The sequence below is a fragment of the Passer domesticus genome, chromosome 4 (genome assembly GCF_036417665.1).
Source record: "Passer domesticus isolate bPasDom1 chromosome 4, bPasDom1.hap1, whole genome shotgun sequence".
Lineage (NCBI taxonomy): Eukaryota > Metazoa > Chordata > Aves > Passeriformes > Passeridae > Passer > Passer domesticus.
In genome coordinates this window covers 74,598,964-74,614,514 of record NC_087477.1, presented here as the reverse complement: position 1 = coordinate 74,614,514, position 15,551 = coordinate 74,598,964, and the positions used below count along the sequence as shown (strand labels likewise).

Below are 15,551 nucleotides of genomic sequence, written 5' to 3'. Positions count from 1 at the left end.
TGATGTGGGTGTTTGAAAAAAACAAGTTAAAAATGAGTGGTTTTGACTGTAAATATTCATATATATATTTACCTTTTTCTCACTTCTAGAAATTTAATCTTAGAGGATGTATTTAAATAGTAACTGTTACGTAAAAGGTCTAAAAATCTAAAAAAAAACTACTCTCATTTTAAAAAATACTTGCTGTGCTTCACTGCTTGATTATTTTAATTTTTATTTGGAGGACAACTTTTACTGCTCAAGAAATATTTGATGAATACCTGTAATCATAAAGAAAAAACCCTATTTTATGTGCTTAAAACTCGCAAAAGCTGTTATATGAAAAATACATATATAAAAGATTCAGGAGTGGCTATCTATTTTTGGGTGGAATATATCATTGTAAACATGCCTAGCTAAAAATATAGTTTTAAAACCAACATACATTTAGCATTTTTTTTTCTGTAGCTTTCTTACAGGGCTCGGGAGATCTTCAGTAAGTTCTTGTGTAGCAAAGCTACAACCCCAGTTAATATTGACAGCCAGGCACAGCTGGCAGATGATATTCTCAATTCTCCCCATCCAGATATGTTCAAGGAACAGCAACTTCAGGTAACCATAGTAACCATGAATGCTCTATGTTTATGCCTGTTATCTTTTCCTTTATAATCTATAAGAATAGTTTTACATGCTGTATATTTTAGACTCTGTTAGAAGAACAGAAAAAAGGCTGCTTGGCTGTTTTTCTGTTATGTGGAGAGAAAATTTTCACTTAACTAAAATATAATCTGAAAAGTACTCATTGAAATGGAGGTTTAATACAAGTAAATAATTCCATGTGTTGCAGCACCATTGATAGAGTGTTTGCATATGGCTGCTTTTCTGTTCTTTAGTGGAGAGTTGAATACAGAAATAGTGTCTAGTTTTGGTTTTTAAAATGTTGTATTAAGGGAGTTCTTCTCTTAGGCTTTAGTACTACTGTCAGGCAAAGAGATTTTAGAACTCTTGGAGTCTGAAGACCTCTGAAGTGGATGTGTTTTAAATAATTATTGATAATCAGAACAGTTATGCAACAACAGGATACACTTTACATTTCCTATAGAATTAAAGTTTCTAGGTTTTTTTTTTTTCCTAAGTCATCTCTTTGGTAGTTCTTCCACCCTACCAGTTTATTAATAGTAGTTTTGATATCATCATTTTGAAATCAAGGCCATAGCTTTAATGAACCAGGCCACAGTCTTGGGACACGATCTCAGACCACAGATTGCTTTTGGGCAATCTGAGCAGCAGGGTACAGTGTCATCCTCCTGCAAAGTGGAGATAGATAGAAAGGGAGGTCTGACTGCTGGTCTGGTAGCTTCCAGCTTTATAGCTACTCCTTCTGCACCTCCCAAGCCTGAGCTTTCTGTGGGAATTACCAGTCACCACCTTCCCAGACATTTTTTCATGCATTTGTCATCCTGCTGTTGTGGAGACTGTGCCTGAATTCCTCCTTATCCTCTCCCATTTGTTTGGTGGAGTACAGGGTGTCTTGCTAAGTCAGGTGACAGGGTTGATGCAGGTTTTGTCCCTTTGAAAATGCTGTATTTTTAGATGGAAGGCTTACAATGAGGGAGAAAACTCTCATGAGAAGTCCTGCTGTGGGTCCAGTCCCAGCCAAGAGGGCTCTCTGTACCTGACCTCTTATCTCATATTGTCAGTGCCCCAGTCAGATCCCTCAGTCAGACCCACTCCTTTCACTGAGAAGTGAAGTGGGGCAGGATGAGAGTTCCTTCTGCTGCAGGACATGGCCTTGGAGCTTGTCTGAGGTGCTGGTGGTGTGTTGCCTGGCTGAGGTCAGTGCTGGGGAATCAGCTGCTTGGTGGCCCTTAATTTCTTGGTTTCAGGGAGTGGTTCTGCAGGCCAGTTTGTGGTCTTGGTGGATGGCACCACTTGAGAACACACAGCTGTGGGTTGTGTAGTTACTGCAACACACCCACAGACTCTCAAAGTTCAGCTCATGGTGGTGACACAACCTTAAGTTCAGCTCATGGTGGTGACACAACCTTAATAAAGTGAAAGCTCTGCATTTGTGGTCTTTCACAAGATTTTTTAGATTTGAGCACTGACCACAGGGTGCAAGGGTGCTGCTCTGTGGTGGTGGTTGGATGAGTGTGACGCTGGGGAATGGGGAGTGTTGCTGTAAGGCTGCAGAGGAGTGGCAGAAGTGTGTGGGAAAGTGCTTTGGAAACACTTTCAGGCCATTCTCTTTTCAAGCACTGCCTGTTGGGAATACCCCTGAAAGTTGCTTTCTGTCCATGTCCTGACAAATTTGTCTGTGATCTTGTTGTTAGAGGTTGTAATGGCAGTGTGGATGCAGCCAAAGTACCTAGTTAAGATGTTGTTCCTTTTTGTAAATTGAATAAGAACAAGCATTTTCAGTGTTTCTGGATGGAGGACAATGTAGGTCACTTGAACATACTACAATAAGAATAACTTAGCATGTACTTCATGTAGAGTTGATAATGGATGTAAGTTTTTCTACTCTTGTTTATGTGAAAATTTCAAATTAAGCTTTTAAAATATATGTTTCTCGTTTTTAAGAACAAGAATTAGCATCTGCTAGCCTTTTCTCAACAAGCAGAAATCATTAAGATATGTAAATATGATTATAATTCTAAATATAGGAAATCATGGATGTAGTGTGGGCTAGAAAGATGGGGCAGATGATAATCAGCTCAAGGTAAATTAGTTACCCGCTCATGACTCTGTCCAGCAAAGTTAAAAGGTTGTAATTTTTTGCTGTGTTAAGTATGTTTAATTTGCAGACTGTCAAAGCTAGCATATACAGAAGTATTTTTCCATAGCTTACCTTGTGGAAAGAGTGCATTAAAAGGCAGCCTAAGCAGGAATAGGAATTTACAACGGGGAAAGTAAAAACCTTGGAAGTTGGCATTCAGTTTGAGTTAGGTTTCTGTGACTCTGTAGATTCAAGTTCTCTCTGCTCTATCTTGCTGTTTACAAGATAATTTTGGGCTAAAGCCCAAAGTTGAGAAGGGTGTGTCTGCACAGTCTGAAGTGTGGTTTCCATCTGCAAATGGGCCACTCAGTCTCAGTGATGGACTTTCCTTTACACTCTTTGGAATGCCAGAACCTTCTGGGTGGTGCCTACCTTCCTTTGCTTGTGGGGAATTTGTCATGTCCAAAGAAGTAGCCATTCATACTGTTTTTTCAGATGAACTGAACCATGGGAGAACATATAGAGGTAAAAGTATGGATTCACTTAAAACAGCAGGTTTCCAAAAATGGAACAAAAAATTTAAACATTATTTAGCATTTATGAAAAAGCTCTTTTTCACTTTCATAAATTTAGCTTTGGTTAAATCACCCTCAGATATTTGCCTGATATAGATCTGCTTTCTTCCTCTGTGGTTAAAGATCATTGAATGTAAACTGTTTTCTTGATTATCCAGAGATACTGATGGGTTTTTTCCTTATCATTGGGCACGTGGCTGTGGCTTACTGTTAATACTAGTCAGTTCTGGGTTAATGATGTGATGATCTTAGAGGTCTTTTTCATCCTAAATGATTCTGTGACTCTGTGAGCATTATATATGCTGCAAAGGACTCTGAGCTTCTTCTCACATCAGCAATTTGTATGTCTTGTATCATTGTGTATTATTGCATATTGTGATTATATCATACTTGTGTGTTTTAGAACATAAACTTTTCTTGTTCACAGCTACCTTAAACCACACTTGTGTAACTTAATCCTGTCACATACAGTGCCAGTGTAATAACCTTTAAAATGTTTTAAATGGCCAGCTTGCTGCATGCTCCACACAGAATGGCGTCAACACAGTTGTCAAGACTCTACAGGATCTCAGCTTGCAGTTTGCACAAATCATAACTTATTTTCTGAACCTGTAATAAGGGAATAGATAAAATTATATTTTACTTTAAAATGGGTGCAGTGTGTTTAGCCAGGTCTAACCAATGTCATGCCTATGCTGTTTGCAGCCTGATGTCCTAAATTTGATGGGACTTTCCTGTTGCAAAGTAGCTTCATTTTCTTGATGTGTTGCTGGAATGTATGTACCCATTATCCATTGCGGTTTAATTTCAGATATTTAACTTGATGAAGTTTGATAGCTATACTCGCTTCCTGAAGTCCCCTCTTTACCAAGAATGCATCTTAGCTGAAGTGGAAGGACGTCCTCTTCCTGATCCTCAGCGTGTTCCCAGCAGCCCCACCTCCAAACACAGCGTCAGTTCAGACAAGTCCAACATGTCAACACCAAAAAAGGTGACTTTTGCATTGTTGTTATCACAAAACTGTGCTTTTAAGTAATGTTTCTCAAGTTCTTTAGAAAATCAAAGACAACATATAAAGTAAAATTAAAATGTGTGGTTAGAGATCCTGGCAAATACAATTGCAAAATTTTATGTACTCAGGAATATACTAATTTTTTCATCTTTGCCTTTGAATCAGTTTTCTAGATATTGAATTGCTGAATATAATTTTAAATCTTCATTATTATTTAATTATATGTGTACAAATAAAAAGTAAGGGTTATTTTGTTAATGCAGCAGTTCAGAACCTTATTTTGGTTGAATATGGGAATTAAGATGTGATAATTTAACCTTTGTTGAGACGAGACATTTTATCAGAAGTTTTGGAGAAGGCTTAACCTAAACTAACTCATTTTGGCAGAGGATAGTTTTTAATTTCTTACCTCCTGCTAAACTAAGATAATTTAAGCAATTAAAAATTGCTTAAAAAGTTGCTTAAAAATTAGACCAGTAGTCTTACTGACTGATCTCTTGACATTATTTAGGGTTTGTTTTTTCTTCTTGTAGATAATACCTCCATAGCATTACATAACTGCATGGGTAAATTATAACTTCTCATTTTTCATGTCAATCACTACAGATTATCCCATCTGCCATTATGTATTCTTATGACTAGGAACCTTTAAAAAGTAGCATTTCAAGGAATATTCTAATAATCTAACAAGAATACTAGCTTGTTAAAAGCCAGTTTAGTTTAATATCAAACATTCCTGACATTTGTATTCTTCAACTCTAATAAATACTTGATTATACTTGTAAATGTTAAACAGTACTTTGTCATTGTCTTTGAAAACTGTTCATGTTCAAGCCTAGCCTAGGAAAAATACTAAAGTGAAAATCAGTGTTTTAAAAGGAAGGCAAATAGCCATCCCACATTAAGTTAGGCATTACTGGTGAGCTGGGGACAGTTCTTTCATATTTGCTGGAGCTCTCCATGGCTCATTTCCAGCTACTGTTTTGTACTCCCTACCAAGCAGCACATTTCCATCTCTATATTTCTTTTTGTTGCCACTGATGAGGTTTTTTTGGGGTTTTTTTGATTGCTGCTGAGAGGGATGCTGGCACAGGCACTTGTGCGTGGGGTAAAGAAGGCAGCTAACCTGGCCATCACACTCTTGTTTTAGGAAGAAGTGTGGGAAGGTTTATTTTAGACAATATACTCACACCTGTGATCCAACCAGTGATTTAATTGTGTTTTGGTGATAGCTAAGTGGTAAGTCAAAGTCAGGAAGATCTTTAAATGAAGAATCAGGAGAAGAAGACACTGAGAAGAAAAAGAGGGGAACATTCTTCTCATGGTCAAGAAGTAAGAGTTTGGGAAAATCACAGAAGAGAAGAGAAAATGGTGATTATCCAAACGGTGAGTATCACATTCCACTTTGTTTCAAGGTTGTTTCAGCAATAGCTATGACTAATCTCACCATGATTAGTTGCTATCTAAGTGCATTCTTGGGAGTGACAGAGGAAAGGAGCTGTCAAGTCAGAAGGCCATAGTAGTGTGGCTAGTGTTGCTGCAGTTTTGTGGAAGATGTACAAGTAAATAGATGAAAATATGACAATATTTAAATTTGTTTTTACTGACTTCCACAAGACTTTTTTTTTGAAATGTTTTGGAACATTCTGCCTTTCTGTGCACTGGTAATTGCTTTTTCAAGCAGAGAGCTGCTATTTTTATAGAAAGATAATTTCAAATCTTTACAGAAAAGTCCAGGAGCAGTACAGCAAATAGTGCTATAGTTACAGCTATTTAAAAATTCCTCCATCTGCGTTATCATACTTTTCTTTCTTTTATCAGTAACACACAGGTATGTTCACTTTTGAACTGTCACCATCTGTTTTCACATTCCCTGACTAAAATGAAAAAGGAGACTCAGAGGTGTGAAAGCCCTTGTAACCTGCTGTTTTGTTACTTGTGTTTGAGAGTTTAAGGAAGAGTTCCCTTGTGAAAGCACCTGTATGTGATCTCTAGAGGAGACAAAAGTTTTGCAGTAAATTATTCTGTTGAGTTCACAGTAATGAAGAAATTCCAGCAAAGCACCAAATTTGGTCCATATTTGATAATGTAGTTTTTGCTTCTGGTAATGCCCAGACCCACAAGATAGCTTTGATCATATGGATAATTTGAGTGTTCTTAGTATATTCATATGTGAAAAGACATCAGAAGTATTTGCTGGGATCATAGACCTTTCCTTCCGAAAGTGACTAGTAATTGTCTTAGATTTTAGTGTTCTAATACCATATTTGCACTTTAAAAAATATTTATCTCCCTTGAGAATATATGAAGAGGTTGAATAATTTTTTAAGGTAAAATATTGAAATCTTGTTAAATCTAGTTAACAAAACTAATATTATTTTAAAAATATTTTTTCTTTTTAAAAAATATAAAACAAATGGTTTTATTCAGGAGTTACATAACCAAGAGGCATTTGACTAAAAGTTGCTTTGGTTTCCATGCTTCTGTGCGCAGTATGAAGATTTGGTGGTTTCTTTCCTTTTAATGAAAAAAGAAACATTTGTGACCCAATAAACTAATATTTGAAATTGTTGCCTGTATTAGAATAAATAATGAAATGAACCTCTTTACTGATTGCTGATTCTTTGCACAAACAGATTCTTTTCAGTCCAATGGATTGTCGTACAGACGGGAATCACAAGGCTCCATGTCATCCACGGCTAGTCTCGACTTGGTAATGGCTGCCTCTTACTAATGAGCCAGTGGGGGAGCAGATGAAACAGGGAACTACTGATTTTCTGAGTAGTGTGATGTAGCTCGTTTGATGTAATGCCTTGGGAAAGGGTTTTCAAGTGATACAGCTGGAGTACAAGATGTAATATTAAGCAATTTCAGAGTGTTAGAAATGCAAGAGATGTTGTATTTGTATATTACTTCTTATGCTGTCCTTGGATATGCTTTGCATCTGGTCTGTCTTCACATCAGGCACCACTGAACTACAAAAACTTTCCCTTTTAAAGACTGTAGCTCTTTAAAACCATTTTGTTCTACCTGCAAGGATGAGAATCTGTTTTAAACAGCCACAAGTTAAAGCTTTTCCTCTTCTTGGCCTATGCAGTAAGAGCGATACAAGTTGCATTAGGTTGATTTTTGTTGTGCCAGTGTCTGTTGTGCTTCTTCTCTCTGTTTCCTTAAAGTTACGTGGTTTTGTCATTATGACTTAACTTGGTCCTAAAAACCTGAGAAGTTTTTTGTGAACACTTTGTCATGCTAAGAAATTAAGAAGTGAAGACACTGTGATTTCTAACCAACAGGTTCTGCCTTTACAGTGTAAAACTAATGAGGTGCAAAATTAAAACAGTATTAATAAAACATAGATGCAATGCTTTATTTATCTATGTTGATATGGAGGAAGACTAAAAAAAGGAAATTTTAAAGTCTTTTTGTGCTTTAATGTCCCTCTGATAGACTAGATTCTGTGTAATTAACCATTAACTAATAACTGTAATTTTATCTATGCTAAGAATATTGATCAGGGAAACAAGCATGGTGAAGTCATGTTTGTTTCTGTTGCAGAAAAGTCTTGTCTTAAAAAATAGAAAATGCAAAGGCTCCCTAAAGCAGCAACCCCTTGCTTCTCTCCCACTCCCACCTGATTTAATTCAGAAGTAACTGTGGTTTGAATGAGAAGCACCATGTTAAAGAAAAGAGAAAAAGCATGATGAGTACCCTAAAAAGCTGTCAAACCCAGTATTTTTTAGTGTCCTTTTAAGTTATAAGTGAGCTTTTTGTTTAAATTTTCAAAGATACTTTTGATATTTAGTTGTAGTATTACTATTCTACTGTTACTCTAGAATAAAGGTTGTGCCTAGCCCATAGCATTGTAGTTCTAATTCCCTTTAATAAAAACAATTAATGGTCATGAAGAAAATAATTAAAAAAATTTAATTTCTCTGTGGTGTATTTGTGCATAGAATTTGTATTATGTTGAAAGAAGAGGAAATTTGAAGAGGAAAGATTGAGGAACCTGATATTTAAAGGCATTCCTCTTCACTTGAATGTTGATTCATAGGGTGCCAGTGGTAATTTTTACATAAGCAGGACATTATTGAGCACAGACATTTAACTATTTGGATGCTTAATGCAATTAAATTTAGTTTTATAGTTTTTACTTAGGAGTTCTTTAGTAAATCTTGTAACTGTTTTACACACTTGCTGTGTAAAACTTCATCTGCTCTTGAAATAAACTTAGATTTGCGCAGTATTATGGTCTTTATCTAATTTTTTCCCCCCAGGATTTAAATTAATCTGATATTTGTGATATTTGGAAGGACTTCTAAAGCATTCTAGAAACTATGGTTCTTGGCTTGGTTTGATCTGTGGGGACTTTAAAAGTTTATACCCAGTCCTCATTTTCCCAGTGGGCACTGACCTTTCTTTTTCCTTTCAAGTCTGAGACCTCAAGGTTGCCTGCATTTGTGCCAGATAAAGACAAATCCCCCAAGTACTGCTGTGTAAACCTTCCGGATGGCTCATCGAGCAAAATGGCTGTGAAATCAGGGTTCTCCATCAAGGAGGTGCTCTCTGGGGTCTGTGAGAAACATGGCATCAACATAGCTGCAGTGGACCTGTTCCTAGTTGGAGGTGATAAGGTACTGCATGTTCCTGGGCTTTTTTGGAAGCATTTTACTCCCCATTTACAAATAAGGAATTCTGGTGCATATCTCCTGGTTCTGCCCATAGCTTTACATTGGCAGTGCTGGTTAATTGAAGGAGAATCAAATTATCCACAAAGAAAACAAATGTCTGGTAGTAGATGCTGCTGCATTAAAGCCCTAAAACATAGTGACATTCAGTTGTTCAAAGATGAATGAGATGCATTAATGCTAGAAATGAGGTACAGGTTTTAATATTGAGGAAAATTTCCAAGACAACAATCTGTGTGGATGGTGCAGTTTGTGTGTAACGGCCCTTAGTCCAACAGAAATATTCTCCAATTCAAAGAGAAGCTGTGGACATGAAGTATTTATTCTCTTAAATTCATGCTTTTGATCCATCTAGATTATTACAATGGAAAAAAATCAATGAATGTTCATAGTTATGGGCTTTTTCTTTTAAAGCTTTCAAAGACTGTTAGCTGGCTGTATTTTCTAATGCATTATTCTGTGTTATTTATGTAAGTTGAAGAATCTAGGTTTGTTTAAAAACCCAAGTTCCTGAGTGCCTGCTGACTCCAGTGGAAATTGAATTTTGGTCATTGTTTCACACCTAGCCAAAGGAAAACACGCTTTAATCATGTTCCATATTGTAAAGGAGCAGTCACTAGACTGAGTGCAGCCTATATTAATAATATTCTGAGTTACCTTAAAAAAATTAACAACACAGCTGCTCTTTTTTACATAGCTTAAAATTAATTTGCTCTCTCTTCTTTTATCCCTGGTGTGCTCTGTAGCCCCTGGTGTTGCACCAGGACAGCAGTATCCTGGAGTCTCGGGACCTGCGCTTAGAAAAACGCACTTTATTTCGGTAAGAGTCCAAAGTAATGCCTTCCTCTGGCCTTTCCCACCCTGTTTCCCATTTTACTTTTTGTAAGTGCAGCAAAGGATATGTTGCCAGTTACCTGTGCAGCTGCAGGAGGGGGCTTTCTGGATTGCTCTTAGGATACAAGTGGGATTTTGAGGCCAGTGTTCCATTTTAGGGATATTTAAATATTTTTGTGATGTTAAAATGCTCAAGCTGAGGCACCTCTGAAAGCAGTGGACAGATCTGTGGGTCCAGGGGGACCTTCCACATCAGAAAGAGACGTGTTTAGTAGGTTGGAGTAGCACAAGAAAGATACGGAAATTGAACTGTGATTCTCCTAGTGTTAAAATTAAATGGATATATTTATTGATGACCTGTTCCCATTCAGTTATATCTGTATATGTATGCCCACCACTGGGAAAATTACAGTAAAACTAATTGTATAAATAAAAATCCTCTGTTGAACCCTGAATCTTAAGTCAATGTTAAATTATTAGTATGGATATAATATAATGCAGTACATGGTATATTTAGTTTTGTGTAATATATTTGATAGTGTGTGTTTTTTTCAAAATAACATTTGTATTTTTTTCCAAAATGAATCCAAACTAATGCTATGAAAACTCCTGAAATAATTATTTCAAGAATAATTATTGAAGTAAAATGTATTACATTACTGACCTGGACTTCTGAAGTGAATGAAGTTTTTTTTGTGAGGCATTTCTTATTTTGGCTTTATATTACTTTTCCTTAGGAAGCTGGGCTAGTTTCTATTTAAAGCTACTTCAGGTTAATAAATACTACATGGCATATTCAATTTTTAGATGGAGATTGAGCAGTCTTTTATTAGGTGTGAGCTTGTTGAGTCTCCAAGTTAAAAAGGAACTTTAAGTAGGCAGTACCATATGTTATTTGTGTGTTAATTAAAATGTAGAAATGTTCTACATTATTCCATTCTCTGGGTAGATACTATGTAAGCAAATACAGTCAAATATTTGGAACATTTTCAGACAAAGGAGAAATACTATGTGGGTATACTTAGTTACCTCAGTGTTTGCCACTTTTGTATCAATTACCAGCTAATGACTAAAATGGATAATTTCAATTTAGTAGCTGTCGAATTCAAAGCAAATATGAAAGACAAATTTTCAGTTGATCTAGCTTCTTGTGGAAAAGTCAACATGACTTAACATCTTCTGTTTAATTTTTATGAGATAAAACATGATTTTTATATTTAATTGTGACTGAAAAAATTGCTGATAATAGTAATATCTGATGATGATGTACATTTCTTCTGATTGTTTTGTTAGCAATAAGCTTGTCCGTGATTTCATACTAGAGTACCATTGCAATCAAATGAGGCTTATGAAGGATTCAGGGCATAGATGAAGAGCATTAAAAAAAAGGCCAAAACCAAACCAAAGCTAGGTACAGCTCTGTACAGGGAAACAGATGCTAATGAAAGTTGTTTTGGTTTAATTAAAAAAATGTATTTCATTATTCTTTTACTGTTTTAATAATGCAAAATATAAAATAGACTGTGAAAAGAGCTTTAGCCTGTAAATTCTAAGTTAATTTTTCAGCTTTGGTATACAAGTTTCTCTTATACTGATATTTCATCATATGGTAGCTCCGACCCTAAAGAAGCAGCATCATGTGCAATTCCACAGTGTTTGTTAGTCTGCTTAAAAATGAAAATACTTGTCCAAATCCATCTCATGTAATTGCATAACAAGTTGTGAGTCTGTCTTGTGGAACTGAGAAGAAATATTTTTCTTGCATCCAAGTCTATAGTTCAGGCATGGAGTCACCTTGGAAGGACTCCTGGACCAACCTGGTCAGAGAAATCTCCCTGTAAATATGGAAGTGCTGTGGAATGCATTTCCTTGGTCTGAAATAGACTGGTTCAGGCCTTCACTCAGCTCTGGGAAGCGAAACAGTATAATTTTTATTTGTGTTAAATATAAGTAATAATAAATTAAATATAATAATAAAGAAAGAAATATCAAACAATAAATTCTTTGTCACTTCAGTTTAGCATACATTCATGCTACTGCAGTTCCAGCTAGTTACTAGCTGTAAATTGGTAGAGCTATGTTGTAGATAATTGGATTTGACATATTTCTGTTCACTTGATTTACTGGAATATTTCACACTTGATGTTACAATTGCTGTGTTTCAGGCTGGATCTTGTTCCTATCAACCGGTCAGTTGGTCTGAAGGCAAAACCCACCAAACCAGTAACAGAGGTCTTAAGGCCTGTTGTTGCAAAATATGGTTTAAATCTTAATGAACTTGTGGCAAGACTAGTAAGTATTCTTTGATGTAATTGAAGCAGCAGCAATATTTTCTGTCTGGAGGAGATCATATGATAGTCCCAGGAATGATTCCTCTCCCAAGAATTAGGCATTTCAATATCTACAGCTACATTTTGAGATAAAATGCATTGTAATTATAACCATTATGCTTAGTAGTAGTTACCTCAAATATTTAGTCTACATCTGTTTTTATTATCTTCAGAATAAATCCAACATCCAAAATAAGCAAGCCTGAACTTTGCTTCTTCCATAGCTCAACTCCAATTATTAGCCAGGGAAAGTTGGTTGGATTAAAGCTTTTGTTCCATTGTCATGGGAATCATAAAGTTGCCACAAATCCCCTTGCAGAATTTTTTTTGTGAAAGCAGACTGATTCAACTTCTCTACTACTGAACTCTTGGCTAGGCATGTTCTCCTTTCTGTTGTGCTGGAATACCTAGGAATGTAAAGTTAATTTTGTGGTATTTCCAGTATGTATGCTGTCTTAGCTGCACCAGTCCAAGTTTTTAAGATAACTGAAAAGCATGTTGGTATAAAGGTAACTTCATTTAACGAAATTACAAAATTAATGAAATACAATCAATTTAGAATAAAAAATAATCTAAAGTGTCCTCTGGAAAACATGACTTGCTGAATATACACACTCTAGGTGCTAGAGTATTTGAGCACACTTGCATGTGGGATGATTTTTTTTTTTCTCCATGTGTCTTTTTTTCCCAAATACCATTATTCTCACAGAATAGGACTACACTCATTGAAATCTAGGTAGTTTTACACCACTGGAGTAAACATATTTAGAATGGTAGAAGGATGGATTGAAGCTACTCTGAAGCATAAAAATGCTTTGCTTGTTTTCTTTCAAAAATGTCAGACTGCATAAATTTGTTCTGAAAACAGCTTTTTCTCTATTACATACAAACTGTGATCCGACTTTAGAGTGGTGAGCAGGAACCCCTTGATCTTGGTGTCCCTATATCTAATCTGGATGGTCAACGGGTTGTTCTAGAAGAAAAAGAGCCATCAAAGGGTAGAGGTAAGTTTGTATAAAAGCTTTTGTTTATGGTTCCAAGCCAGTTTTAGAAACCCTGACTATGGTTAGTTTTTCCTGTTGCTGTGAAGGTGAGGTAAATGTGATTAAATTTAGATATATCACATGTGGCATATATTCTTTTTAACTAAAAAGCAGTGCCGTTTCTGAAGAGTGAAGATTAATTTAATCTGTGATAACAGTTATTTTTACTGTTGCTGTAAGAAATTTTGCTGTAATAATATTTGAATTTCTTGTTTGCACTCAACCACAGATCCACACACAAACTTAGGAACATAGTGCCCAGTAATAATAATGAGAATAAAGTGCCAAATATCTGCTGTACGTTTGGCAGTTACTCAGTAAGGAACATTCTGTGTAAGGAAAACAGATGCAGTTTGTACAGCAGCTGTATATGCTTCTATCATAATATCCTTCTTAAGCATGAGAAAGTTCCAGAGCCTACTTCTCCAGTTTTAAGTGATGATTTCTGAAAATAACACCAAAAAGGATAAAAACTCATGACCCTATGCAACATAATTGGAAAAATAAAAATTTATCAGCTAAACAGTTGACAATCTCTTGGCACAATTAATACTCTAGATTAAGGTAAGCAGCCTTATGAGTAAAGATTTGGTTTCATTAGGAGACCTTTTTAGAGATATCGAACACTTATTTTCAAAAACCTAATTAGATATGGTTAAATTAAATAGACTTAGAGCAGAGATCCTCGTCAAGGAAGAACTGGGATTATAAAGATGGAAGTATTTATTGAGGAGAATCAGATTTGTCCTTTTCCTCACCAACAGAACCAATTGTTGTTTTGAAAAACAGTTTCAATCTAAATACTTTCACAGATAATTAGTTTAAAGATTACAAGTAAATTCTAAATCCAGTGTGCTGCCAGCATCTTTAAAAGCCTAAATCATAGAGGATCATTCTGGCAGTGGTTCTGTGGCAATGTACCAGTGAAAGAGGGCAATGATTCTGTGTTACTAAATTTGCTGTAAGCAGATTTAATTTGATGGAGGCTTTTTGTTACTTAGAAGATGACAAGGAGGATACAGCAGTGTCTACAAAATAATTGATGTGTGAAACAGGATGGAAAAGATTCGACATGGCCTTTCAATGGCCTTTTCTGCTGAATTTCTTTTTCTTTTTTAAAGTATAATTTTGAGAATTGCAAACTGAATTATCAGATTTTACAATTATTTGATCTAAAGCAACTGAAAATTTAGTACATAAGTGAGACTTCAGCATCTTTTAATTGGAAAAAAATGCCAGTGTGAGGAAAATCTGAAGATGGGAGGCTGATTCTGGTAGGTTTCTACTGAAAAGTATCAGGGTTATTGACTGTGCTCACTCTTTATTTTCTGAGTACACATTAGAGTGAATTTAAAGCAAAAATCTGTTGTGTCCATCATTGTCCCTTAAATCTTGCTTCTTTAGGGAATTATAAATCAGTAGTTACAGAAAGTATATTTATGTTCAATGTTTACAGAGAAACAAAGAGGCGTATTAGTAAAACAGACTGCAACTGTATCTTCTTCAAGAAGTCAAGGACCTACTGTAAGTCTTCTGCAACGATTTTTCTCCATTAGATCATCTTCTGTTTCCTTCTAGAATTCTGTATCAAAGGCTGCATTCACACATGATTTTGAATTGGCCAAATTATGTAACTAGATTGAATATAGCTGTTATCTGTCTGATAGTTTTCCACTGTCAACAGCCTTTATTTGTGAAGAACTTTGTCTTCATGATGAATCAGTTAACTCTTTCACTGTGTTGTGTTTGTTGTTTCGTGTCACATTGGCTTATCTATGTTTTAAAATAATTTAACTACTCTGTAGTTCAAAGGCCATTTCTGTCATGTGAATTCTTCAGTGTAAATAATATTATATTTATTTCTACGTTTGGGAACTGCTATGGCAAATGCTCTTTGCAATGATCAAGACCAAACTAAAGCATTTGTCGTGGTGTTAGAGAAATGTGTTTCCAAAATACCTTTCCTCATTCCTTTAGGCCATATTATGTATACAATGATAGAGCCTGAATGTAAGTAGTACTTTAACTTTCCTTCTAATGCAGGGAGAGGGAAGAACTCTAGGAAAGTCTAATTCTATCAAAATGAAAGGCGAAAATGGAAAAAATGCTAGGGAAGTCCGGCTGTCAAAGAGAGAAGACTCTATTGCAAAGATGGGGAAAAAAAAAAGTCAGAAAATAAATTTGGATGAAGCAGAGGGTATGTGAACTTTATAGCTTACATATTAACATAAGTAGTCTTAGAAAAATTTTGTGTCTGTGTAGGTACCATGTGTTTAATACTGTGTTGTGAAAACCATAGTCTTGACCATTATATTTTTGTTTGGTGTGTTTGAATTGTCAAGTTTTCATAAGTGGAAGGTAAAATTTTAAGAAT

The 15,551-nt window shown here is 35.6% G+C and overlaps 1 protein-coding gene across 7 annotated transcripts in view; it reads left to right on the top strand.

Annotated features, from left to right (window-relative positions):
• Positions 1–15,551, top strand: part of RGS12 (regulator of G protein signaling 12) — an 84,865-nt gene that overhangs the window by 53,972 nt on the left and 15,342 nt on the right. For 5 of the 7 annotated variants that reach the window (XM_064418806.1, XM_064418799.1, XM_064418805.1 and 2 more), the window contains 10 exons: positions 448–591; positions 4,085–4,264; positions 5,518–5,671; positions 6,922–6,998; positions 8,716–8,916; positions 9,717–9,790; positions 11,970–12,096; positions 13,042–13,138; positions 14,634–14,701; positions 15,221–15,374. In XM_064418806.1, coding sequence (XP_064274876.1) covers positions 448–591; positions 4,085–4,264; positions 5,518–5,671; positions 6,922–6,998; positions 8,716–8,916; positions 9,717–9,790; positions 11,970–12,096; positions 13,042–13,138; positions 14,634–14,701; positions 15,221–15,374 — 1,276 coding nt within the window. The remainder of the gene's footprint in view (positions 1–447; positions 592–4,084; positions 4,265–5,517; positions 5,672–6,921; positions 6,999–8,715; positions 8,917–9,716; positions 9,791–11,969; positions 12,097–13,041; positions 13,139–14,633; positions 14,702–15,220; positions 15,375–15,551) is intronic. The other 2 variants (XM_064418802.1, XM_064418803.1) reach the window with 1 other exon arrangement.